At 41.4% G+C, this 24085-nt stretch overlaps 1 protein-coding gene and 1 pseudogene across 2 annotated transcripts in view; one reads left to right on the top strand and one right to left on the bottom strand.

The window, feature by feature from the left end:
- The window catches only part of PRKCE (protein kinase C epsilon), a 540751-nt gene that overhangs the window by 346871 nt on the left and 169795 nt on the right, over window positions 1-24085 (top strand). For both annotated transcript variants that reach the window (XM_005575968.4, XM_005575969.5), the window contains exons 7-10: window positions 4938-5080; window positions 8071-8167; window positions 10981-11177; window positions 14467-14640. In XM_005575968.4, coding sequence (XP_005576025.1) covers window positions 4938-5080; window positions 8071-8167; window positions 10981-11177; window positions 14467-14640 — 611 coding nt within the window. The remainder of the gene's footprint in view (window positions 1-4937; window positions 5081-8070; window positions 8168-10980; window positions 11178-14466; window positions 14641-24085) is intronic.
- Window positions 6241-7909, bottom strand: LOC107127131 (large ribosomal subunit protein uL24 pseudogene; annotated as a pseudogene).

Genomic DNA, 24085 nt, shown 5'->3' with positions numbered 1-24085 from the left:
TACATCTGTTTCTTTCTTCTAGAAGAGATTATAGAGAATTGATATAATTTCTTCCTTAAGTGTTTGGTAGAATTCACCATTTGGGCCTAGTACTTTCTGTTTTGAAAGGTTATTAATGATTGATTCTATTGCTTTACAAGATAAGCCTATTTATTGTGTATGTCTTTGTGTGTAAGTTTTGGCAGATTGTGTATTTTAAGGAATTAGTCTCATTTTGTGTGGATTATCAAATGTGTAGGCATAATATTCTTTTTTTTTTTTTTTTTTTTTGAGACGGAGTCTCGCTCTGTCACCCGGGCTGGAGTGCAGTGGCCGGATCTCAGCTCACTGCAAGCTCCGCCTCCCGGGTTCACGCCATTCTCCTGCCTCAGCCTCCCGAGTAGCTGGGACTACAGGCGCCCGCCACCTCGCCCGGCTAGCTTTTTGTATTTTTTAGTAGAGACGGGGTTTCACCGTGTTAGCCAGGATGGTCTCGATCTCCTGACCTTGTGATCCGCCCGTCTCAGCCTCCCAAAGTGCTGGGATTACAGGCTTGAGCCACCGCGCCCAGCTAATATTCTTTATAATACTCCTTTATTCTTTTAATGCCCATGGGGTCCATAATGATGTCCTCTCATTTCTGATATTAATACTTTGTGTCTTCTCTCTCTCTCTCTTTCTCACTAGCATTACTAGAGGCTTATTGAGTCTATCGTTCTTTTCAAAGAACCAGCTTTTTGTTGTTGATTTTTCTCTATTGATTTTATGTTTTTAATTCAATTGATTTTTGCTCAAATTCTTATTATTTCTTTTCTCCTGCTTACTTTGGATTTAAGTAAGCTACTTTGGTCTCCTTTTTCTAGTTTGCTAAGAGAGAGGCTTAGATTATTGATTTTTAGAATCTTTTTCCTAATGTATGCATTCAAACTTCCTTTGAAGTACTTCCCTTGAAGTACTGCTTTTGCTGTATCCCACTAATTTTGATAAGTTGTATTTTATTTTATTTATTTTTTTTGAGACAGAGTGTCACTCTGTCACCCAGGCTGAAGTGCAGTGGTACGATCTTGGCTCACTATAACCTCTACCTCCCGAGTTCAAGCAATTCTCCTGCCTCAGCCTCCCAAATAGCTGGGATTGCAGGCATGCACCACCACACCTGGCTCATTTTTGTATTTTTAGTAGAGATGGGGTTTTGCCATGTTGGCCAGGCTGGTCTCAAACTCCTGACCTAAAGTGATCTGACTGCCTTGGCCTCCCAAAGTGCTGGGATTACAGGCATAAGCCTCCATGCCCGGCAGATAAGTTGTATTTTCATTAATTCAAAATATTTTAAAATTTATCTTTAGATTTCTTTTCTCAGTCATATGCTGTTTAGCAATGTGTTTAATCTCCAAGTATTTTGGAATTTTTGAACTATCTTTCTGTTATTGATTTCCAGGTTAATTCCATTGTGGTCTGAAAGCCGACATTGTATGATTTCCATTCTTTTAAATTTGTTAAGGTGTGTCTTATGGCCCAAAATGTGGTCTTTCTTGATGATTGCTTCATGTCTTGAGAAGAATGTGTATTCTGTCACTGAATGAAGTTGTTGATGGATGTCAGTTATATTCGGTTGATTAATGTTGCTGTTGATTCAACTATGTTCTGATTTGCTGCCTGCTAGATCTGTTTATTTTTGAATAAAGGAGTGTTGCAGTCTCCAACTATAATAGCAGCAGCATCTGTTTCTCCTTGTAGTTCCATCAATTATTGCCTCACTTATTTTGATGCTCTGTTTTTAGATACATACATGTTAAAAATTACATCTTTTTTGAGAATTGACCTTTTTATCCCTAATAACTTTCCTTGCTCTGAAGTCTGCTGGGTCTCAAATTAATTTTGCTATTTCTGCTTTTTTGGGATTAGTGTTAGCATGGTATATCTTACTCTATGTCTTTCCTTTTAGTCTGTATGTGTCTTTAAGGTGGGTTTCTTGTGAACAACATACAGTTAGTTGTGTCTTGGGTTTTTTTGATCCACTCTAACAGTTTGTCTTTTAATTGGTATATTTAGACCATTGATATTTGAGGTCAATGATTATTGATTATTAATGTTGTTGTGTTAATATCTACTATACTTGGTACTGTCTTCTATTTGTTGCCCTTGTTCTTTGTTTCTATGTTTGTCTTCCACTCATTTGCTGCCTTTTGTGGTTTTAATTGAGCATTTAATATGATCCTATTCTATTTCTCTTCTTTCTTAGCATATCAATTATGCTTTTTTTTTTTACTTTTTTTAGTGCTTGCTGTAGAGTTTGCAGTATGCATTTATGACTAATCCAAATCTACTTTCAAATAATATTGTGCTGCTTCATGACAGCACAAGTACCTTATAATAACAAAATTATCCTAATTCCTCCCTGCCATCCTTGTCTCATTACTATAATTTATTTCACTTACACATAAGCATACCTAGCATATATGTAAACACTATAATTACACATAATCAGCACATTGTTAATATTATGATTTTGGGCAAACTATTAGCTGTTAAATTAATTAAGAATAAAAATAAAAGTTTTTATTTTACCTCCACTTATTTCTTCACCTTTCTTTACCTGCTCTTTCTCTTGTAGATCCAACTTTCTGAGCTGTATCATTTGTCTTCTCTCTGAAGAACTACTTTTAACATTTACAAGGCAGATCACTGCCCATAAATTCCTTCAATTTTTGTTTGTCTGAGGAAGTTTTAAGTTCTCCTTCGCTTTTGAAGGATAATATTGCAGGGTAGAGGATTCTAGATCGGTGGGGTTTTTATCTCAACATTTTGAATGTTTAACTTCATTCTCTTCCTGCTAGCATGGTTTCTGAGGAGAGGTTGGAAGTAATTCTTATTTTTTCTCCTTTATAGGTAAGACTTTTTTTTTTTCCTTTGACGTCTTTCAGCATTTTTTAAATCACTGATTTTCTGTAGTTTAGAAATTATATGCCTAGGTATAGTTTTTTTGTTTTGTTTTTTGTTTGTTTGTTTGTTTGTGGCATTTATCCTGTGTGACATTCTTCAAGCTTCCTGGAGCTGTGGTTTGGTTTGGTGTCTGACGTTAATTCTGGGAAATTCTGTCCTCATTGTATCAAATATTAATATTTTGTTCTGTTCCTTTCTCTTTCTCCTTGTAGTGGTAGTCTCTTTATGCATATGTTACACTTTTTGTAGTTTCACCCAATCCTTGGATATTTTTTCCAGTCTTTGTTCTCTTTATTTTTTCATTTTTGAAGCTGCTATAGGTATATCCTGAAGCTCAGATATTGTTTCTTCAGCCATGTCTAGACTACTAACAAGCCCGTCAGAAGCTTTCTTCATTCTGTTAGTGTTTTTGATCTCTAGCAGTTCTTCTGATTCTTTCTTGGCATTTCTGTCTCTCTGCTTATATTACCCATTTGTTCTCACATGCTGTGGACATTATCCATTAGAACCCTTAGCATATTAATCACAGTTGTTTTAAATTCCCAGTCTGATAATTCCTGCGTCCCTGCTGTATCTGAGTCTAGTTCTGATGTTTGCCTTGTCACTTCAAACTGGGCTTTGTTGTTGTTGTTGTTTTTGTTTGTTTTGCCTTTTAGGATGCCTTACAATTTTGCTTGCCAGACATTATGTACTGGGTAAAAGGAACTGCCAGTAAATAGGCTGTGAGTAATGTGAGTGAGGTGTGGAGGGAGGGAAAGTATTATATAGACCTGTGATTAGGTCTTTTCATGAATTTGTGCCTTTGAACTGTGAACCTCACAAGTGCTGTTCAGTCCTCCCCTGGCCTTAGACAGAACAGGATGGCTAGAGTGGGCTGGAGTTGGGGATTTCCTTGCCCCCAGATCAGTCAGGGTCTGATAAAACCTCAATCGTTTAAGCTCTGATAAAATAGTTTCTCCTAAGAGAAATCCTCGTTAAGAAGAGCAGAGTGCTCTGGCCTATTTAAAAAAATAGCTCTCTCCCCATGTTCCCCACCCCCAACCCCCACACCAAAATCATGAGATTTTCTCCATATTTACTATGAGAATCTAGTTGAGCTCCTAAAGAGCACAGCTCTCAACTGAACATACAAAGGTCTATCAACTCAATGACTGGGTCCCACTTAGAGTTTTTGACTCTCAGGTTTGTCTGCTCTGAGCCCCCCATTTGTCAGTTACAGTTACAGTTTTTCTACCCCAGCATTGTTCTTATAGAGATTTCTGCTTCAGTAAGTTGTGATTCTCTGTATTCGCCTGGCTGGCTGTCTAATTTTGGGAGCAGCAGTTTCAGTTTGCTCTAGGACTTCACTTCACTTGGTGGATCTCGGAAGAGCTGTTGATTTTGTAGTTCGTTCAGCATTTTGCTTGTTAGAATTGAGTGCTGCTGACTTCTAGGCTCCTTAAGTGCCAGACTGAAAATGAGCAGGTTATTTTCACCTTTGATGTCCTACACCAAGGACAACTAAGTTAAGAGGGAAACACAAAGGAATTCATTGAATTCAGACTGTAGATTTGAAAGGGGCCTTAGAAGTCCAACTACTGGTTATTCTTCTGTCAGTAATGTTCCAACATTTTAATCAAGTAATGGAGTAGACTGTATACACATGACCTATTTGGGTCCAGAATTCAAATTAGCTTTTTTCAGAGAAAGGAATTAATTTCTTCTAGAGTCAGTGTCCACTCCCTGGAAAGAAATATAAATGTGAGATTTACTTACTTATCCATATTTCATATGCATAGAAAGGATGGCTGGAAGGAAGTACTAGAAACAGTGGCTATCTCTGCAAGGTAGTTTAATGAATGATTTTGGTTCTGTATGATGTAAGACTTATATATATATATATTTTTCTATATTTTCCAAATTATATCTTAAATGAACATGTGATATTTCATGAACATATAATACAATCTCAAAGGAAAGAAGTAACATCTTAGGCCATGAATACTTATCTGTCTTTTCTCCATGTCTCCTTACAGTCTGCAAAATGAATGTTCACCGTCGATGTGAGACCAACGTGGCTCCCAACTGTGGAGTGGATGCCAGAGGAATCGCCAAAGTGCTGGCTGACCTGGGCGTTACCCCAGACAAAATCACCAACAGCGGCCAGAGGAGGAAAAAGGTAACTGGCTGTTTGGCGGTGTTTCTGGAGCCCTTTTCAGGCTGGCATTTCTGTGCTGGCTTCCAGAGGGTGCTCTGGAGTTGAGGTAATAAGATTCCTGGGTTTGAGGTATTTTACTCAAAACTGCAAGTGTTTCAAGCAAAAAACAGAGATAGAAGCCAGGCAGGTAACTGTCTTCTTCAGCTCCAAAAGTGAAGTGAAAACAAAGCAAGCCTCAAGGGTTAGTTTGCCAGACAAACATAAACTTTGAGATGAGGAATTTGAAATTCCTTCTAGAAAAAGCTTAACAACTCTATACAAGGAAATGGACTTATCTGCTTCCAGAGCTGGCATGAAAGCAATGTTAGTGTCTGAACTTCACCCTTGGTATCATTATAATGAAGATAAATGGATGAAGAACTGGAACCACATTCTTTTCTAGGGAGGAAGCCAAGATGATTTGTGATCGTACCAGCACTGAGCTGCCCAGGGAATATTGTTAATGTCTCGCGACACGAAACATCTGGGCCTTTCTTTGGAGACCAAAACTGTCTCTATCTCTGTGACATTCTAAATATCAGTAAGAAGAGATCCATTTGCCAAAATGTTATTTTGGTAAGTCAGGACCCACAGATGTAAACAGAGGGAAAGGCATCTGTAGCATTTCGTTTGTAGGCTCTTCTTTAGCCCTGGCTCCTAGCCTAGAAAATTTAAGATGTCTTTGAAAAGTAAGTTATGAGATAATTAGAACCATGTTAACGGGGCAGAAAATCTGAGTGAGGGGTGCAGTGGGGAGTGGCCCTCATTGCCCAGTGGCAAACATCCTCAAGCCGCCTGCTAGAAAAGCAAGTCTGACTCTAGGTACCTTTGCAATCTTGACACCTAAATAGTCTCCCTGAATTTTGCCCTGAAATGTCTTCTAAAGGCATTTCCTGCATTTCCTGGTCATCTTGTCATGTTAGAAGCTACCCATGGCTCTTCCATGTGGCTTCTCTTGTATAGGAAAGGTTGAAGTGTTCTTATTTTCTTAAACTTCTCCTTCTACTCTGTTTTCTCAATAAGCAGAGCTGTTTTGCAAGGGTTGCAGAAGAAATTCTCTTCTCCCTGGTTGAGATAACCGAGACTTTGTGCTTTTGGTGGCTCTTCTCGGCTTTGTAAATCCCATTGGTGGAAACAGGACTTCAGTTGTTGACCCAAGGCGCTGGAATGGCAAGCAGAATATCAGTACCCGAGAATGCTAGGGCCCTGCTGAAGAGGCGAGCTGAGCGAACACTCTGTGATGACAGTGTTATGCAGACACATTTAAAAGCTCTAGAGAGAGCCCTTTTCAGGAGATGTGGCTTTTATTCTTGTCTAGAAGTAAATTAAGACAGAATCTTTGTCATGAAACATTTAAAAGAAAGCTCAGTACCAGCTCTCTTTGCCCTATATTTACATGGGCTATCATGCCAGCTGTGAGGCATTCTCTGCCTTGTCTTGGATTTGGAAGAACTAACAGGTAAGAAGCCAACATGGAGAAATTCAAGAAGGGGCAGGGTAGAAGGCTGATGGGCTGTAGTCCTGATATTTGTATTGCTGGGATGCTTCTGATGCAAAAATTGGAAAAACTAAGTTGTAACTGAAGTCACTATGAGAGGATGGGAGAGAAGCGCCCTTGGTCTGAAGCTTCAAGACCTCTTTGCAGGAATATCAGACTTTCTGGTGCTTTGGTAGCCCTCGTGTTGCCCCTTGCAACTAGTCCATCATCCAGAAAGGATGTGTGTGCACAGTGGGTAGACCAAGAGTAAGTACTAAAAGGGAGCAGAAGTGTTTGTGATCTTTGAGTCTAAGCCACTGATGTTAATGGAGACTCAAAGTGGGATATGCCAGCATCTATGCCAAGGAACAAACCTCACTAGAGGTGTTCTATTAAAATTTGCCAACAAATATCAATATATCTGAAAATATTTATTGAGCATCTATTATGTTTCTTACTTTGTATAAGTCACTAGGGGCATTAAAAGTGCCGGACAGAGTCTTACCTTCAAATATCCTATAGTCTACTTAAGCAGAGAACCCCTCACAATATACATACAAAGGTGCTAACTATAGAAAGCTGAATAAGATAATTAATAAGTGCCAAACAGGTGTTAGAGACAAGTATCACATTGCTTTATGTGAGATAACTTGCATTGCTTGGATAGTTGGAGGGGGGCTTTATGGAAGACGTGGGGTTGAGCTTTGCTTAGAAAGGTCAATTGTATTTGGGTAGAATAAAAAGTGAACAAACTGAAGTCTCTTGTTTTCTTCCCTTTAATTGGCAAATGAAAACTTGAGTCTGTGCTTTCAGAATATCAATTCAGCAGGTGCCACTGGGTACTAGGAACTCTCTCTCTCTCTCTCTTTTTTTTTCATTTTAGCAGTTTTTAATGAAAGTTGTATGTAAGATTTATACCTGAATCATCTCAATTGTTTTTTCGTTGTATTTGCCCTTCTCCTTTCCTACATGGTGAGATGTGGCTTTCCGTTCAAGGATCTCTTTGCAGTCTTTGTCCAGCTTTAGCTTGCTGGGGTAGATGCCTACATGGATAGTTGTACATTAGTCTTTTCCTGCTGTACCCATTCAATGTAGATGATGTATTTCTTCCTGTAAACCTGGACTACTTTTCCAATTTGCTGACCTTTATAGTGTCCTCGCACAACCCGAAGTACTTCATCCTTTTGGATGGGGTTGGATCAAACATTGTACCTCTGTCTCAGCTCTTTGGAACGAGGGGAAGGCATCATCCTTCTGTGAACATGGGAAGGTGCATTGAAATTCCTTTTGTGGTTCTTGCTCTGGTCAGAAGTCACAGAGAGATCCAACTTCATTTTGTCTACTTCAGTGATGGCTGCAAGAGGACAGAGATCTACTGAGTTCCCGCTACTCTGGGAACTCTCACGGCTCTTGTATGGCATCTTGATGCTTTTGACATCAGAAAACTCTCAACCTCCCTTCTGATGCCTCTGTCCCTGCTTTCTCTCCTCTCTAGCTCATTGCTGGTGCCGAGTCCCCGCAACCTGCTTCTGGAAGCTCACCATCTGAGGAAGATCGATCCAAGTCAGCACCCACCTCCCCTTGTGACCAGGGTGAGACCCTCAGATTTGCTTCCTGACCTCTGAGTTCTGCCATTGGATGGACCAAGGAGCTCTGAGGCCTCTTTAACCAAGAGTGAGCTTGTTAGCTGAAATAGCTAGCAGCCTTGGCGGGTTTTCAAACACCCTTTGCCTGTTGATTTAATAGTTCTTTCATTCTATAAGACCTTCTTGAGGGCTGGGCATTCCATGGCCATATCGGCTTTAAATTCCTTCCAGGCCAGGGTGAGAGGAGAGCAAGTGTATGATGTTATGGTTCTCTGTTTTCCCTTGCCTCTGTCCCTGGTTCCAAGGGTACTAGAGAGAGAAGGGTACAGCTCCCTCTCTTAAAGCTCTTGCCTGGCCCTCGACCTGTCAGCGCCACTCCCTTGAGTTGAGTTTGACATTCCTTTCCCCATCATCATACCCAAAACCTGAGATCAGCTTGAGTTTGGGGCTGGGTGAGGGAAGATGTCTTCCATCCTGGCCTTTGAGTGGATGGGGATAGAAAGATGAAGCTAGAGGAGAGACTGAGAAAAGAAGTGGGAAGGAGGCCAGTCCCAGGCCTGATTCCCCTCTATAGCTCCAGATAGCTCCTTCTGTCTGAATATGCTTCAGACAATAAGTTCTGTGGACATAATTTGCACAATAATAATTCTGCAGCCATCTGAGAATGCTGAGGCTGAAGAGGGACTTACACTTGCAAAAACCTCCTACTCTGGTGACCATTACCAGATATGACTGGCAAGGGACATATGCATCTGCAGAACAGGAATACCCAACCCAGCCTGACAATGGTGCCTTGGTGTTCTATATCCCCTTTTGTATTCGTTATCCTAATTTTATGCCCACACCCACTCTATGGTGGTGCTTCATTACTGTCCCCCAGGTTAGCGCGTGGGAAGTGGAAGGTCAGAGTGTTGTCAAGGTTTGGAGATAAGTCAGTGGTAAGGACAAGACTGTACCCATGCTGGCTGAGGGACCCACTCTCAGAAACCCTGCCATCAAACCTTCCTTGGAGGTCACCACCATGACCCAGACCTTCTTACCCAGGAGTAAATAAAAAGAGCTTTGGGGTCATGCGCCAGCCATGAGGCCACAAAATAATTGGTCTCAGTCCCTCTTCATGCTACTCCAATTAACTTTCTGTGTCTTTACACTCTACCTCATTCCAAATGAGATTTGAAGCATTCATAAGCAGCCTGACAGTACTCTGGGGCTGCAGAACTTGTAGCTATTTTCCCAGACCAGTTTGGGGGTTTTCACGTGTTCCTTTCTGAGACTGAGATCCCCTTTGGGAGCTTCAGGGAGACAGGGTCATATGGGAAAGAGAGCCCAAGTAAGAGTTCAGAGACCAGGGTTTCTAGGCCTGGCTCCTGCCCCGCATGCTCTCTGGCTCTGAGCTCTGTCATTGGATGGGTACAGTAGCAGGTTGCAGTGCTCCCCAGGGCCTCTGCTCATCCCACTTGACACAGGGGCCAGGATTTCCCAGTAGTGATGTGAGCACAGATGTCCCTCTGAGTGACATTATTACACAACAGAAATCAGACATAGTTTATTTTTCTTCCCTTGTAAGAATAAATAGAAAAACTTTTTCTTCAATCTTTGGTGTCCCTAAACAACTATGTTCTGCCTTCCAAAATTCATTTAATAACTGAGGCTTTTAGCTCTATGGTGAGATTAAAAGTTACTTAGTCAAGCTAAGTGATAGGCAGATAACTGCTGAATTGGCAAGGGGAGGGTCTGCAGACTTAGCAGCTTTCCCCCACTTCACCCTCCCCAACACATCTCAGAGGAGCCAAACTCCAGATCTAGGAAAGATCTCTGGATTCCTTGAGTGAGCCCTTATAGGACTCTGTCCTCCTGAAAAGAAGCTGAAGATCTCTTTCTGTCACTCATGCCTAATTCTGATTCCCAAGGGCTAATAGGCTGTGTTCGCCTTCTGTAATCCGTTATTCACAAGCATCATTTAAAATCGGATTATGCTCAAGACGCCCATTTCCACACAAAAGACTGCGTGTCTTGATGAATGAGTTGCTAACAGTAAAGCTTCTTCAAATAGAAAAGGTCAGAGGATCATCCAGCATTATCTCCCCCAGGTAATTCAAGTCACAAGCTCTAGAGTAGGGCACAAGACTGTCTCATAGTTGAGAAGTTTTACTGAGAAATTCCCGCCCCATTGGAGATAAGTTTGCAACATGTCACTTGGGAAAGCAATTCTGTTGTTAATAATAAGCCCATTGCTCGTTTTGTTAGATAACCTTGTGTGAGATGGGTATTTAGAAGAAACCCGGCAACAAGGCTGAGTAAAGGCTTTTAGAAGGTGTGAAGATTTCCACCTTCAGTGATCAGCCACCATTCTGATGGCTCGGTTATTGAAATAATTATATCACCAATGATTACTGTGATGACAGTTCCTGATTCGTTGTTCTCATCTTCAAAGGAAACTTGAAGGATACCTATGACTCTGCAGAATTCTAGAGAGGGCCCAGATTTGTGTGCTGCACCTAGAACAATGGAATAGGCTACTAGCCAAAGGGGGCTTTCAGAGAGACGGCCAGGTCCAGTGTAATCTGGAGTTTACAAGGGCAGGGAAGGGACTGTGTCCTCCTCCTCTTTGCATACCTAGGCTCTGCTGCGCATTGGGTGCCAACGAGAATATGGTGAACAGATGAGGGAACATACAAAGGGATGCCACACTGGATCTGTTGTTATGAAGAACCAGAAAGAGGACTGAGAGCTTACAGGGGAAAGTCTGAGTGTTGAGTCCTAATGGAACAGCTTATGAGGTATGCACTAATGCAATTTCTTGTTCCCCTTGGCCCTAGAAATAAAAGAACTTGAGAACAACATTCGGAAAGCCTTGTCATTTGACAACCGAGGGGAGGAGCACCGGTCGGCATCATCTCCTGATGGCCAGCTGAGCCCTGGGGAGAATGGCGAAGTCCGGCAAGGCCAGGCCAAGCGCCTGGGCCTGGATGAGTTCAACTTCATCAAGGTGTTGGGCAAAGGCAGCTTTGGCAAGGTCTGTGGCACACATGGGTGGAACTGCTGGTTTTGTTCTACTCCTTAGCGTTGTTTCATCTGTTTGATCTAAGATTGAGAGAGGAACTTTTCAGACTGATCTCGTTAGGTTTTCTTTCCTTCCTTGTAAGTGCAAATGACCTGAGGCCAAGCAGATAGGAACCCTGGTTCTACTATTAATTGGCTATATGAGACTTTCACATAGTGATTTAATCTCTTTGGAATTCAGTTTTTCTCATTTGTTGAATGGGGACAGGAATCAAGTGAGATGGTAAATGAGAAAGCACTTTGGAAAGTTTTAAATGCTCAGTGTTCCAAGTTAATAATAGTATCAATACATGTCTTCCCTGCTTCAGAGATCCAGCTGAAATTCTGTTTTTAATTCATTATGAAGACTTTGAGAATGAATTCCTGCCCTCAGTAAACCTAGGGTTCAAAGCAAATTTAGCATGCATTACTTTGGAAGGTAAATTTTATTTAACTGATCTTTCTGGCATGTAGTAAATGTTTTGTTTATCCTCTATATGTGGCAAGAGAATGGGAATAATCATCTCATGCCTTGGATCAGGGTCCTCTGTCCTTGGTGTCATTCTCCATATCTTGTTCCCCACTGAGATGAATGCAGTGGTGTGGGGTGTGGCGTTTAGTATGCTCAATAAAGCATAAAGGTGGTCAGCCACCATACTGATGGCTAGGTGAAATGAAAAAATTAACCCCTGTTCATTTTAGAAAGAAGATGAAGGGGCAGGAAGCAGAGGAAGCTGTTTGCATTTCACCTGAGATCTCTGATTTTTCCCTGGCTCTATTCAGAGCTGAGCCTGGGAGTCACCTTTCTGGGGCCTCCTGAGAGGTTCTGGGAGGTCCTGCTCTGGGGACCAGGAAGCTCCTGGGATCACATGCCCTGGCATGTCCTGGACTCTTGAAAGCAGCAGCCTGTCAATCAGCTGGTCCATCCCACCTGGTTCCCAGCTGTCTCACCTGCCCCTATCTCACCCTGATATCACTCTGGTGGGAAGGTAACTGGGGTTTACTTAAATGGCAAAAGCTGAAGCAATTACATTCTTTAGAGACTGGCTAAATAAGAAGAGGTCCTCTGGTTAGGCATAATTCTGGGGCGTGAGCAGGATGCAGTCTAATTTTGAGCAAGACTCCAAGATTCTAGGTTTTCATATAGTGTAGGCAGGATGGGAACTTAGATGACTTTGGAGCATTTAGGTTATCTCTTAGGAAAAATCACAGCCAAAGTTTGAGCCAGTTTTAAAGAGTCTGTAAAATATGTGGGTGACAAAAAGTCTTCAGGTTAACATCATGAATTCCCTCATTAAGTTTCTGATGGCTGCTTTTTAGCTTTGATGACTTACATTGGAATACTGTACTTAGGAGTTACTTATTTAAGAAGAGAAAGGCTTGTGACGTTTGTAGGTAAATGAGTGCAAAAATATCAAATGATAGGAACACTTTAAGAAAATAGAACTGTTAATTAGCTCTCTTGAATAGGAATCACGTTTCCAGCTTCAAAGTTATAAAAGAAACTATAAAGGCAAACAAGGACAGATTCAACTACATAAAGATACATGATTCTTTTCAATAGAATAAAATAACAGAAAATCATAAAACAGGCTTAGAAAAACTTTTACAGAAAGTAAAGGGTTAGTATCTTTATATATCATATGTGTATAAATTTGTAAGAAATTAATATGATAGCAGCATAATAAGACAAAAGAGACGGGAGTAATTTACACAAAAAGAAATACAGTCAGAAAACATATTTTTAAGGTTTCATTTTAAGTTAAAATAGCATCACTGTAACATTTCACACCTATTAAGTGAGCAAAAAGACTTTTTAAGTGAAACTACTCAGTGTTGTTAAGTCACCATGAAACTCCAACACTCCTACATTACTAGTGCCACATTGTATCACACATCCTTTTTGAAAATAGGAAATGTGCAAAATGCTTAACCCTTTACCTACTTATGAGAGTTTCCATCTTACAAATGTAATCCAAGAGGAATTGTTTTAATTGTGTACAAAAATACTCAATGCAATTTACATAATACTTAATGATTAGATATAACTTAAGTGTCTAATTTGAGGGAAATGGTTAAATAAATTATGTTTACTTGAATTGAATATAAGCAACCGTGATAATGATGGAGACCACGTGGAGAATGTCTGTAAGATAACGTTCAGTTAAAAATAGTTACAACTGGCCGGGCGCGGTGACTCAAGCCTGTAATCCCAGCACTTTGGGAGGCCGAGACAGGCGGATCACAAGGTCAGGAGATCGAGACCATCCTGGCGAACACGGTGAAACCCCGTCTCTACTAAAAATACATAAAAAACTAGCCGGGCAAGGTGGCGGGCGCCTGTAGTCCCAGCTACTTGGGAGGCTGAGGCAGGAGAATGGAGTAAACCCAGGAGGCGGAGCTTGCAGTGAGCTGAGATCCGGCCACTGCACTCCAGCCTGGGCGACAGAGCGAGACTCCGTCTCAAAAAAAAAAAAAAAAAATTGTTACAATATTTTACTGTAACTGTAAAAATATTTGATGTACTGTAATTGTAAGTATGACAAACACATATAAACATATGAATAACCATTCAACAGATGTGCATTGAACTTCTCTTTTCTATGCCTGGGCACTGTGCCAGAGATTAAAAATAAATAAATTGTAGTAACTATTAGAATGTAGTAATGGTAAAATTGTAGTAACTGTGGAATAGGAAGTTTTCTTAAACATTACATATACATCTTGAGAGGGGGTCTTGCTGTGTTGCCCATGCTGATCTGTAACTCCTGGGCTGAAACTATCCTCCTACCTCAGCCTCCCAAGTATCTTGGGTGCATGCCACCACACCTGGCTTGTTATAATATTTAAAATTACACACGCCTGTAATCCCGGCACTTTGGGAGGCCGAGGTGGGTGGATCACGAGGTCAGGAGGTCGAGACCATCCTGGCTAACACGGTGAAACCCCGTCTACTAAAAATACAAAAAAATTAGCTGAGCGTGGTGGCAGGCACCTGTAGTCCCAGCTACTTGGGAGGCTGAGGCAGGAGAATGTTGTGAACCCAGGAGGCAGAGCTTGCAGTGAGCCGAGATCGTGCCACTGCACCCAGTCCGGGTGACACAGCAAGACTCTGTCTCAAAATAAATAAATAAATAAATAAAAATAATATTTAAAATCAAAGAAAAAACATAATTAGTTTTTAAAGTATTTGGTATTAGCTTATGTTTCTTCTTTTTATTCCATGCATGCATAGATTGATGGAGGCAATTGATTGATTGCAGGTCATGTTGGCAGAACTCAAGGGCAAAGATGAAGTATATGCTGTGAAGGTCTTAAAGAAGGATGTCATCCTTCAGGATGATGACGTGGACTGCACAATGACAGAGAAGAGGATTTTGGCTCTGGCACGGAAACACCCTTACCTTACCCAACTCTACTGCTGCTTCCAGACCAAGGTATGTTAGGAAGAAGCTGGCTGGCTGCCATGTTGGGGCATCTTGACTATCAGATAAAATACCGATTTTAGACCCTCTACATTGTTCTCTCAAAGACTTTGTAAAGTGGGATGGGTTTTACCCTTGAAAAGATCAGGATATATTTGAACAGCATCTTCTTTTTTAGGGCACTGGATTTTCCATTCAAGGTTGTGCTTGTGAAGGGATGAGAGAGCTGTAGAATTCTTTGCAGCTAGAGCTGGACAAAGCCAAATGGCTAAACTCACTGTTTGCTCATTGGAAAAACCAAGTGCCGTTAGTCCTTGCTCTGCTCCTAACTTTCTATCACTGATCAACTCACTTAACTTGTAAGTTATTTTCATGTCATATGAAAAAGAGTAAAGGCCACCTTAATCTCTTCTAATCTGTGTAATGTCATCTGAAGTAAAGGATGTGAACAAATGCTTAAAATTTCGTAGTGAAACACAAATATAAGGCAGCATTTTTAATTTACCACATAGGTGTCTGGGAACCAGAAGGTGGCAGTAAAGAAACAAAGATCATCCATAACTCCATGGTAGAGTCTGACTTGAGTATCATTAACTGATTTGTTACCCGTTTTTAGTAAAGAAACGACAATGTTCTTCATGAAGCTCTAATTTTGTTATCCTTTTTGAGGGGTTGGGAGGAGTCTTTTAGGATCATTATGGATGTTTGTAGTAGTTTGCTTTTTGAGAAGGCAAAGATAGACATCGCCTGAAACTCCTAGCCATGGCTTATGTGGAGCCCAGACCCTGAGGGTGACATCATGGGGAGGTGATACCCTGCTTCTGGGTGTATTCTCATCTCCATGTCATTGTGAATGCCAGTTTTTCCACTTAAAATTCAACAGTTATTCATTGAGTCATTTGGCAAACTTTTTAAAAATTATATTTCATTAAATCCTTCCCGTGTATCTGATGCCATGCCAGGTGCTGGAGATACAGTGGTAAACTAGACTAGTCTCTGACCTCATGGAGTTTACATTATCTTTGGTACACTGTTTCCCAAAGAGGATTTCTCAGAACCCCAATCACTTGAGCAGCTGTAAGGACAAAGGACTCTGTGACCCATAGTTGGAGTCACTGCAGACATAACCTCTCTTAGTCTCAACACACATTTATTTATTAGCATCCTTGAGGAGACCTGCAATGAAAACAAAATTACCTTGTTTAATCTACTTTTCCCAACTTATTTGATTCCAGGGTCCCCATCTCTGTCTTACACACACATACACATGCACCCACACACACACATATACATGCACCCACACACACACACAATGCCCATTCCATACTGAGGAACCCTGATCCAGTGGAATGTTTCCTATCCTTCTGATCTCTCAGGAGAATAAGAAATATCATCTGAAAATCTGGAAATCATTCTGCTTATCTTAAGAAGGACATATATTTCTTTGTCTATGAAACTTTCACCTGAGACCCCTATTTAATAAGAATCTATCCCTTTTTCTGAACAAGTATAAGAATTACTAGCTATTCTCATTTTTGATGTGTGTTGTGTAATGCCTAATATTTATGGGTTTATGTGTGTACAGAATCCTATATAATAGAGACTCAGTGATAGAGTTAACTTTTCTTCTTTTTTCCACTGGAGCATAATTTTAGATTCATGAGAAATGTGTCATATTTTGTATTTTCCATGGTGCCTATCACAGGGCCTCACACTTGACAGGTACCCACTAACAGAATTAAAGACTTGGAAGATTTTTTCAAAGTCACCTTATCTTTCTTTCTCTCTCTCTCTTTTCCTTTCCTTTTTTTTTTTTTTTTTTTCTTTTCTTTCCTTTTGGTACCAGTGAGAAAATTGGGTTTCAGAGAAGTAAAACTATTTTGCTCATAGGCATTCCATCTTGGCAGAGTCAGACCTGGCATCTCATCTAGTCTCTGGGACTCCCAAGGTAGTGGGGCCTTGCTCTGATTCACATTGCTGCTTTCTTGTGCCTGACCCAGCGTGGGTCCCTTCTGTCGGAGGAACCCTCCCACTTCCCCTGTCCCCAGCAAGTAGCCCTTTCTCTCACTGTCTGAAGTGGCTTTCTAGGCAGGGAGCCACTCTGGCACATTTTCTTTACACACATTGTCAAGAGGCCCAACATGCTAGGAGGGGTCCAGTTTAGTTGTGAGGGCTGTATGGAGCCCCTCTACCTGGTGTATCATGGGAAGCCACAGTTGAAGGTCAGCTTGGTGAATGAGTGAGGGAGTGGGAATGGATGTCTTCAGTGTCAGCAGTGTTCTCCTTTGTGCATTGTAGAGTATCAAGGCTAAGGATTCCTCATCACATGGCAGCTTTTGGAGCACAAAGTGGTGTTAAATGACGCCAGGGATTTCTTTTATGGCAGAACAATGATCAAACTAACATGGATGTTGTCATGGATGGCTGTAGGGTGAGGATGGGCAGAGAAGGAGCTTCCGCTGTAGTTGAGATATTTACTCTCTTTTCTTGGGCCACTGTCAGGCAGCCACAGTCACAGGAGCAGCTTTGCACCAACTCTCTCATGCCAGCTCAATTTCATAGAATACTTTGCTTTATGTAACAGATGCATATTCACTGAATTGTTCTAAAGTGAATCATATTTTAACCTCATGGAAGGATCTTAACTTACTTATGAAAGGAACCTGATGAAGAATCAGCTTATAAACTTTCAACTTAACTTTTTTAAAATGTGACTTTCCCTATGACAAACCAATAGTTTGTCATGGTTTTAAAGAGACCTGACGCTGAGGTAGATGCTGGGGGTTATTAACATAAAGGAAGATAGTTCTCAAGTGGAAGCATTCAGTGATAACAGAGTGGGAGGTTATTCTAACTTCCACAAGCTAAGAGGGAATAGCAAACAGCATTGAATAGTTATGTTCTAGATGGGAGTATTCAAACCAAGAAGGCTCAGAGGATGGGGTCTTCCCTAGGATCTAGTGGAAGAAGTGCGATCAAGCCAGGCTTTGAAAGGTGGAGAGGATTTGGACAGGATTTGGTAGCCATAGAATTCAGTCTTGCTTGAGTTTCACTTTTCCTGAAAACAAAGGACAGTTCCTCTGAGCCACCTTAAACCTGGTTTCCACTAAGACTCTAATACACCATTCAGGAACACAAAGACCCGATTGCAATCCTATTAAGATTTCTTTCATACTTGTTTAATTATGATACACAGAACAGCAATAATGTTAAGTCGAGTTTAATTATTTTTAGGTGAGCCTTTATTTTTCAATGTATCGGAAAAAAATGGTCCTTTTGGAAACATTACTTTGAGAACTTCTTCTGACAGATTACACATAGCTTCAGGCTGCACACTATACACAAGTTGCCTGGAAAGACTTAGAAGTGTGTAAAGTGGTGATACCATATCTAATATGGCAACCAATGGCAATGGTCATGCAAACCCATTGACATCAGTCATGATGACGTAGTCAGGTTCAGGTCTGGTCAGTGCAGCCCACTGAAGGGCCAACTTACTGCTGAAGAGGGAGTGTCCAATGGCAATGGTCGTGCGAACCCCTTGGCATCAGTCATGATGACATAGTCAGGTTTGGGTCTGGTCAGTGCAGCCCACTGAAGGGCCAACTTACTGCTAAATAGGGATTTGGGCTTTTCTGTACTGAACCCGCCTACCCTTGGCTCATGTGCCCCATCCCTCTCCTTGGGATCTAGAAAGGCAAAAGCAAATAAAATGGCTCCAGCTCTCCAGGCTAGTAAGAAAAAGCAGACAGAACAACAAATTAAGCCAATGGTTTTAATTTCAGTCAAATTCAAACCAGTGTGTCTTTGGAATGCAAGAGTAACCTGAACCATGTAGGTAATTCTACAAAACTTGATTTAATTCACTGTCAAAACATAAGGTACAGAAAGAGGAATAAAGGACTTCCAATTCCAGTTAAGATCAAGTAGCCACATTCTCCCAGGTCCTCCCTCTTACAACTAAAAAACCCTGGACATAATTCTTATTTTATAAAGGTAGGGTGCTTACCAAAATTGGCATAGCCACAAAGAACTGTATCTGTTGATGTGAACAAAAGACCAAAATTGTTATATTTAAAAATTCCAGATAACTTTTAAGTGGGTGACATTGTCAGTGGTGTTTAATATTTTCTTGTATATGAGAAAAAAAATTTCTTATACACCCACAGTTGTTTCTTGCTTTAAAAAAATTATGGCCTGTAATTGTTTCAATTACAAGTCTTTATTGGTAAGTATTTATTGTTAAGCATCTATGTGCTAGACACTGTGTTAGATTCTAGGGCTACAAAGCTAAAAAATACCAGCTCTGAACTCATGCCAATTACTGTCTAGTGGAGAGATAGACATACAAGGAGTCAGTCAGGAAGGCTTCCTGATGGAGGTAGAACCTACCCTGGACCTGGAAGCATGGGTAGCATTTGCAAGAGGGTAGGGGCAAAGACATGGCTGCTGAAACCTAGAAATTATTTCCAAACCTCATTTGTATTATTTTTCCAATTCTTGAACTCCCAACTAATTCTATCTCCTACTTCTTCCAAGGAAATGATAATGGCTGAATCAGAGCAAAGAAGGAAGAGGAGAAGGGGAGGGTATTTGGAAAATAAGGAGACAGATTCCTGCATCTACAAGATCAGATGCCGGTCGGTAGAGACGGGGAGGTAATGCTGTGAGCCCTCCTTATTGGACTGCTAGGCTCTAAAACTTAGGGACTTGGTCAGGGTTTAGGCCGAGAAGTGACTCTTGGAATTGCCTCTCCCAGTTCCCAGGTTCCCATTCAGGCATTGACTACAAGGGATAGGAGAATCACTGAGAGGTAGTTTTGTTTTTGCTTTTTTTTTTTTTTTGAAGTTACAGGAAATGAAATTCCCAGATTTTTAGAGTCTGTGCATTTGTATTTATGACCCCCATTGTTGAAACCGTTCTCTCCAACAGGATCCCATAAAACCTGTCTTGAATAATTTCATGATTTTTCCTCTTTAAAAATTTCATCTCTACACAATTCTACCCATCCCCCACCCTTTGGCATTTCCTGCCAGGCCTGGGAAGCCAAATTCTGGAGGGCTTTGCTGCAAAGGAAACAAAGGGTGAACTAGAGAATCTCCCTCAGCCAATCTCCCTCGCTGCCCTAGGGAAAATGCAGCATGGAAAAATCCTGGAAAAGCAGCAGGAGACATTCTTCAGATCATCTGTGTGATTTGCGTTTGAATCATCTGTGTGAGCACTGGGAGAAGTGAGAAAACGAGCATTAACAACTTAGGAGCGAAAGTGTCATTTCAAGGAACTCAACTCTAAAGAACAGAAACACTAAACCAAAAAAAAAAAGAAAGAAAACAAAGTAAAAATTAGGCCATTGGTAGATTTCCTTCTAAAGAGATGGCTATGTCAGATTAAATCTAAATGAGCTGACAGAGCCATTGAGGATGGGTCTCTTTCCTGCTAGACCACAGTGTCTGCCTGAGGCAACACCACTACGACTCTGAAGGAGTTGGAGAGTGTGTGAGCAGGTTTGGTGAGTGCTTTTCCAGAAGAGATCGAGATGCTCAACACAATCAGTTGGTTTGTGGGTCAGGCAGCCACCTGGGAATCAATATGCTCGCCAATAACAGATTTCAAGCAGAGATAGCCTCAGTAATTTGCAATGGAGTTTAGCGAAATGAGATCCGTGGTAGAGGTTACAGGCTTAGTGTTGGTAGAATCAGTTATTAATAGAATCGGACTCTAGGGAGCTCCATCTCTTTACTTCTGAAGACCATCTTTGCCTGATAGTGGGCTGGACAGCAATGCCATTTATTCTGATCAGCCAATTAACACATCTTTAGTGAGGACCTATGGTGTGCAAATCACTGCAAGGTGTGACAAGACTTTTATGGCAGGGCCTTTGGTCAAATTAGTTGAGGGGTAAGCTCTACTGTCTTGTGAAGGAACGCAGGGGTGTATGTGTGTGGTGGCATGTGTCTGCGTAGATGGGCTGGCAGTTCTCTGGCCAGTCAGAGAAAGACCGTCACTGGTTTCCACCATCAAGCAAGGCTTCATGGAGCAAGACAACTTCACCCAGGTCTTGAAGCATAACAGGATTCATTCGGTATGATAAAGGAAAAGTTGTGGAGTTTGTTAATGCTGTGTGTCCCAGGGGCAGAGAAGGATGTGTTGGCTCTTAATCTAAATGCTGCAGCTTCATGTAACCTCTTTGCATATAAGGAAACCTTACCTTTGAATAGCACCTTTGCTTTTAAAAATGCCCTGACTCGGCCGGGCGTGGTGGCTCAAGCCTGTAATCCCAGCACTTTGGGAGGCCGAGACGGGTGGATCACGAGGTCAGGAGATCGAGACCAACCTGGTGAACATGGTGAAACCCCGTCTCTACTAAAAAATACAAAAAACTAGCCGGGCGAGGTGGCGGCGCCTCTAGTCCCAGCTACTCGGGAGGCTGAGGCAGGAGAATGGCGTGAACCCGGGAGGCGGAGCTTGCAGTGAGCTGAGATCCGGCCACTGCAACTCCAGCCTGGGAGACAGAGCGAGACTCCGTCTCAAAAAAAAAAAAAAAAAAAAAAAATGCCCTGACTGGCAACGTGCAGTGGCTCATGCCTGTAACCCCAGCACTTTGGGAGGCTGAGGTGGGTGGAGCACTTGAGGTCAGGAATTCGAGACCAGCCTGACCAATATGATGATACCCCATCTTTACTAAAAATACAAAAATTACCCAGACATGGTGGCAGGCACCTGTAATCCCAGCTACTCAGGAGGGTGAGGCAGGAGAATAGCTTGAACCCGGGAGGCAGAGGTTGCGGTGAGCCAAGATCGCACCACTGCACTCCAGCCTGGGCAATAGAGCTAGACTCTGTCTCAAAAATAAAAAAGAAAGAAAAAAAAATGCCCTGACTTAGATCAGCCGTTTTATATCTGCTTCATGATGTCTCTGTGAGTTAATCTACCATACTCCATGGTTATTCACTCCCCATTTTTTTTTCAGAATTTGTTATTGTGATAAAATACACATAATATAAAATGTGCCATCTTAACCATTTTTAAGTGTACAGTTCAGTGGTATTAAATACATTCATAATGTTGTCCATCCATCACTCCTCTCCATCTCCATGCCTCTTTTCACCTTACCACCCTGAAACTCAATACCCATTAAACAGTACTTTCCTATTCCCTCTCCCCACAGCCCTTGGCAACAACCATTCTGTCAGTCTCCATAATCTTGACTACTCTAAGTATCTCTTATAAGTGGAATCATACAGTAATGTGTTTCTGTGACTGGTATATTTCATTTAGCAGAATGTCCTCAAGGTTCATCCATGATGTAACATATGTCATAATTTCCTTCCTTTTGAAGGCCAAATACTATTCCATCGTATGTATAATACCACATTTCACTTATCATCTGTGGATGGACATTTTGACTTCCATGTTTTGGCTACTATGAATAATGCTGCTGTGAACATGGTTGTCTGAATATTTCTTTTGAGGTCTTACTTTCAGTTCTTTTAGCTATATACCTAGAAGTGGGATTCCTGGATTATATAGTAATTCTCTTTTTAATTTTTTGAGGAACCTCTGTACTATTTTCCATAATGACTGAACTACTTTACATTCCCATCTACAGTGCACCAGGGTTCTGATCTGATTTCTCTATTACTTTGCTCAACAGTTGTTACTTTCTTTATTTGATAGTAGCCATTCTGATGGGTGTGAGGTAGTATCTCATTATAGTTTTAATCTGCATTTCCCTAGTGATTTGTGGTCACTCATTTTTACAGATAAGAAAACCAGGGTCCAGTCAAGTCTTATAATTTCTTTGCAGCACAACCCAGATTGGAATCAAGGTTTTCCAACAGCCTTTGTTGTTCACTGTGTATTTCTGTGTCCATCTCTGTCCTCCTGTCCAAATTCTCCACTTCAAATATCCTCACCTCCAAATCCCCTCTTCCCCAATTCCTGTCACACACATGAAAAGGGGTCTGAAGGGGTGTCAGCTCTATTTTACATGAACTCAATGACACTGGGATTAAAAAATATTAATGTCCCTTAAGCTGGCAAGAGGAGCAGGGTCGATCAGGGCCTGTTTCTGGAAATGTTTCTGTTTTCTGAAAGTATAAGAGAGAAAGGAGGAAAAAGGGGGTGTGGGTACAGGAAGGATCCAAAATGGGCTGGAGTAGAATGAGACCTTCACACTGTCTGTTTAGCCATTGCTTACTGGAACACCTGCTGTGTGCCGTGCCATGGGGCGTCACCGGGCGTCATGCTGCCTGCTGAGGAACACAGGCATGGGGAAAGGTAGGTAGGAGTCCTGGCCTCATGAACTTGAAGCCTCATGGGAGCATGAAACTCCTGGCCTCTACAGAGGTTACAGTGAGCCAAGATCCCGCCACTGCCCTCCAGCCTGGGTCACAGAGTGAAACTCCATCCCAAAAAATATATATTTAAAAAAGCCCTTCTGGCATCTATCCAGTGCCCAGAACTCAGTGCTTTATTTTCCTTCAGAAACTGTTGACCTGATCTTTTTTTGTAAATTGCTTTTTAATCACAAAGATTATTTATTAATTGTAGACAATTTGCAAAAGTCACAAGAGGACAAAGAAGACAATAAGAACAATTCACATGACTACTCCTAACATTTTGATGTGTGTAATTCCAGTTTTAGAAAAGTACGTGTCTGTTCATACATATAAATTTATAACATCAGTATCATGCTCTATGTAAATGGTTTCACTTAGTAATATAGCTGTTTTCCTTGTCACTAAATATTCTTCAGCCAAGGGATTTCTAGGATTCCGCAGTATCTGAGGCCTCTTGTAGACATTCTGCATTGGGGGTTGCAGGTGGCTGGTAAGTGCCTGGCTTCCTGCCAGCTGGTGTTAGCAGTGAGTGGACCGTATGTTCTGCCCAGTGCTGGCCAGTGATGGTGCTGCCTTCTCTGCAGCAGAACTGCCTCCTTCTACTTACATTTCTCTCTTTCTGTAACATCAACTTGAGTACAACTTGTAAATAATCTATTTGGCATTGATAGAATACAAACGAAGACTTAAACATCTTTAACATTAAATATGTGTGTATACAGCAGGTCTTTGAGTAACCTGATTTTGTTCAATGTCATTTGTTTATAACGTTAATGAGAAAAATATCAATTCCTGGCTAGGGCCACTGACTATGTGGAGTTTGTACTTTCTCCCCATGCCTGTATGAGTTTTCTTCAGGGACTTCAGTTTCTTCCCAAATCCCAAAGCTATGCATATCGGGAGAATTGGTGTGTCTAAATGGTCCCCATCTGAGTACGGGTGTGTGTGAGTGTGCCCTGCCATGGGATGGGGTCCTGTCCAGGGTGGTTCCCAGCTGGCACCCTCAGCTACCAGGAGAGTTTCCAGCCACCCATAACCCTGAACTGCAGCTAGTGGGTAAATGATGCTCTTACTCATTTTTCTTCATCTTTCTTAAACGTATATATAGCTCACAT

Source organism: Macaca fascicularis, chromosome 13 (assembly GCF_037993035.2).
Source record: "Macaca fascicularis isolate 582-1 chromosome 13, T2T-MFA8v1.1".
NCBI lineage: Eukaryota > Metazoa > Chordata > Mammalia > Primates > Cercopithecidae > Macaca > Macaca fascicularis.
This window is presented reverse-complemented; position numbering and strand designations above follow the sequence as displayed.